This window comes from Humulus lupulus, chromosome 4, assembly GCF_963169125.1.
Source record: "Humulus lupulus chromosome 4, drHumLupu1.1, whole genome shotgun sequence".
Taxonomy (NCBI): Eukaryota; Viridiplantae; Streptophyta; class Magnoliopsida; order Rosales; family Cannabaceae; genus Humulus; species Humulus lupulus.
In genome coordinates this window covers 32,129,566-32,133,367 of record NC_084796.1, presented here as the reverse complement: position 1 = coordinate 32,133,367, position 3,802 = coordinate 32,129,566, and the positions used below count along the sequence as shown (strand labels likewise).

General features: G+C 29.8%; 1 protein-coding gene across 1 annotated transcript; it reads left to right on the top strand.

Annotated features, from left to right (window-relative positions):
* The first annotated feature begins 1,227 nt into the window (after positions 1-1,227).
* LOC133832052 (protein ALP1-like) lies at positions 1,228-2,191 on the top strand. The gene is made up of 3 exons (XM_062262442.1): positions 1,228-1,320; positions 1,400-1,631; positions 1,722-2,191. Exons 1-3 carry the CDS (start codon positions 1,228-1,230, stop codon positions 2,189-2,191), a joined length of 795 nt encoding a protein of 264 aa, XP_062118426.1.
* Positions 2,192-3,802: the final 1,611 nt, after the last annotated feature.

Sequence of the window (3,802 nt, the reverse complement as noted above, 5' to 3'; positions counted from 1 at the left end):
TGGTTATGTTTGTAGCGTTGTAGCACCCTCAAAAGAGCGCTGTAGCGCTACCCTGTTTCCAGAAGAGGGTTTTTGGGTTATTTTCAAGGGTTTTTGCCCGGGGGCTCGGGGTTTGATTCCACCACCCCTTTGGTGGAATTAGAGCTTCCCAAGGGCTCGGGATTGGTCCCGAGGCTAGGTTTTAAACTTGAGGTTTGGTGATGATTTTGATCTATGGTTGTGACTAGGTGTGCGCTAGGGCTCAAGAGGGATCGTGCTTAAGGATCAAATCGAACAAAGCTAACAAATCCAAAGGTAAGAAAACTGCACCCGGTTATGTGATTGTGTTGGGACTAAGTGCTCCCTATATCTGTATAATTTCATAGATGGTATTATGCCATGGGACATGTGATATACGGCCTAAGGGTGCCGTAAATTATATTTGCGCACAGGGCGCGACTCGGCCACTGGTAGCCGAGGACAGCTTAATATTCACTGAGCTCGGTTTAAGCGGGCCGGAGTCAGTGGGATAAATAGAGGGTGTGGCCTAAGGGCATTAACCCTAGTTATCATATGTGAGTTGATTATAGATATGAATTGATATGCTTTGTATGATGAATACTTGATTATCATGAATGCTTAAACTGATTGGGTACATGCTTAGGAGGTATGAGATATCTGATTGTCTGTTGATTGATTGTGCTTTGTTATTTTGTTTTCTTGCTAGGCCTTGGCTCACGGGTGCTACGTGGTGCAGGTAAAGGCAAAGGAAAGTTGGACCAGTCCTGAGATGGAGAGCTGCGGGGTTGAATGTACATAAACAGATGTTCGGCCGTCGTGGCCGAGGAGTGGAAAAGGACGGGATATGCTTAATTGTCTGTTTTGCCTTAGTATGGCCAATCTCTGCATTTGGATCTTGAATCTTTTGTAAACAGTCTTTAACTTATTATTTTTGGGATCCCATGTAAAAAGAAAACGTTTAATTATAAGAAATGCAGTTTTTAAGACCAAAATCTTTTAACCCTAGTTCAACTATAGTTTCTGTAACACGTTTTGAATTAAATGACTTGATTAGGAAGTCTTGCACCTTTATAAACACACAGTGTAACGTTCTTGGCTATCGAGGGCGTTACAGGCTATGTTCTTATTTGTGATTGGCCATAATGAACGACATCGTGTGGTTGCTGAACGATTTCAGCACTACATCTCAACCACATCTCATTATTTTAGGAAGGTTTTGAAGGCAATATGTCGTCTATCCAAAGAACTAATTACTCCACCTCATTTGATGTAACTCCTCCACAAATTCGATTCGATCCAAGATACTATCCATTTTTTAAGGTACAAAAATTTGAATTATTATTTTTTCCTTTCTTTCAATATTCAATAAAAAAATCTAATAATTTATTTTGTATTTTAGAATTGTGTTGGAGCTATAGATGGGACTCATATTTCTGCGCATGTTCCAATTGATGAACAAATACCATATCGAGGTCGAAAAGTGGATACAACTCAGAACGTTATGTGTGTATGTTCATTTGACATGAAGTTCACATACGTTGTCCCTGGATGGGAAGGATCAGCTAATGATGCACGGATTCTTCTAGAATGTGCCACAAACCCAGATTATGGATTTCCAATGCCGCCCCAAGGTAAGTATTTATCAAACTTATTATGTTGATTGACATTATTTTATATAAATATCTATAAGTAAAAACTAACATGAATTATCGTTGGATTAGGAAAATATTATCTTGTTGATTCTGGCTATACAAACATGCCTGGTTTTCTTTCGCCATTTCGAGGGGAAATGTATCATTTGGGCCAGTACACAGATCTTAATCCCATAGGAAAAAAAGAGTTTTTCAATTATCGACACTCTTCCTTGAGAAATGTCATTGAGCGGTGTTTCGGCGTGTTAAAGGCCCATTTTCCAATCCTAAAGCAAATGCCTTCATATGATCTAAGAATAAAAAAGTACATTGTCATTGCTTGCTGTGGGATTCATAATTTTATAAGGACAAATACAGAAGCAGATGTATATTTTGATAGAGGTGAAGGAATTTCTGAAGTACAGGCCACTACTTTACAAAGCACGGATGGAACTTTGACTGATAGTGTAGAGTTCAGTATTTCTAGAACTCATATATGTGAAATGGCTCATGTTCGTGATGAAATTGCTGACCATATATGGAGAGCTAGTCGACGATAGTGAGATTGAGTAAAGACATTAGTTGATTGTTATGACTCGTTTAATACTTTACTTTAAGTTTGAACAATTATCAGTTCATACGTTTTTATTTTACTATGTAAACTTTCTTGATTTTGTGTTATCTCGTAGATAAATATTAAGTTTTGAAATTTGAGATTATTTGGATATTATAAATATGATCTTTTTTTACTATAATTTTCTTATTTTTTATTTTAAAATAATAAATAGTGGTCACAAAAAATATTTTTATTTTTTAGTTTAGAAAATGAAAATAAAAAATAAAATTTCAAAAAAAAAATATTTACCAAACATGCTTTTTATTTTTTATTTTTTTAAACAAAAAATAAAAATAAAAGTTACCAAATACATTTTTATTTTTATTTTAAAAAAACAAAAATGGTTATCAAACGCATTTTTATTTTATAAAAATCAAAAAACATAAAACAAAAATATATTTTTTATTTTTGAGTTTAAAAAATTTAAAAACAAAAATTTTACCAAATGGTAGTGTTTGGTAACATTTAAAAAAAATTATTTAATTAATTAAAATTTTAACAATTAAACATAAAATAGTGTTTGGTAACTCTATTTTATTTATTATTTTAAAAAAATTTAATTAAAATTCATTAAATTTTGAAAATAGAATTTTTTCACTTTCAAAATTTTTTAAAACCGTTTTCGACTTTTTCATTTCTTTTTTTTATCTTCTCTTCTTCAAATCAACACATTATTTTGTGTTGTTAAACAAAAAATAAAAGTTATCAAACACATTTATTATTTTTTGTTTTTAAAAACAAAAAACAAAAATAGTTGCCAAACATATTTTTATTTTTTAAAAATAAAGAAACAAAAATAAAAATAATATTTCCATTTTTGTGTTTAAAAAATTCAAAAAAAAAATTTTACCAACACAACCATAATTTTTTTTTATGTCAAACTAGATATGTTCTATTTATCTCCAAATGGTTATTTTCAGCAGCTGCGGTCCTTATTCTTTACACTTTGTAACAATTAGATCCAAAAAATTGATTTTGTATCAGTTAGGTCCCCAATCTTTTCAAATCGTATCATTTAGGTCCCTAAATACTATTTTTGTTTATTTTTTCTTTGAAAAGACATAAAAAAAATATAAAATAAATGGTGAATCATTCTTAAAATGTTTGGACATTTAATTTATGACAATAACAAACATCACACATGAGAAAAAAATATTTTCATGGTATTTTTAAAAATATTTTTATAAATTAAATTAATGTTTTATTAAAAAAAATATTCTTACCTACATCGTTGTTTTATAATTATTATTAATAACTATGTTATCTCGATTATCTTGATATTATCAATTTTTATTATGTTTATGTCTTTTTATTTCATACATTTTTTTTAAAACTTAATAATAGTTTACATAAAGTTATTTATGTGCATATATATATATAATTAATTATAAGCTGCATTATAGAAAAAATCTGCAAAATAAAAATAAATATATACATTATAAATATTGATAATCTCGTGATAGTTCGGTTATTAATATTAAAAATTTATAAGTAAGACTTTTTTTAATGAAAAACTAATTTAATTTATAAAACCATTAAATATTTTTAAAACGTC

What these genes read in the sequence shown, in the direction of transcription:
- LOC133832052 (XM_062262442.1), top strand. Translation starts at nt 1,228, where the DNA reads ATGTCGTCTATCCAAAGAACTAATTACTCCACCTCATTTGATGTAACT. An exon ending in GATACTATCCATTTTTTAAG is followed by an intron (nt 1,321 to 1,399) that starts GTACAAAAATTT and finishes TTTGTATTTTAG; the next exon opens with AATTGTGTTGGAGCTATAGA. An exon ending in ATTTCCAATGCCGCCCCAAG is followed by an intron (nt 1,632 to 1,721) that starts GTAAGTATTTAT and finishes TCGTTGGATTAG; the next exon opens with GAAAATATTATCTTGTTGAT.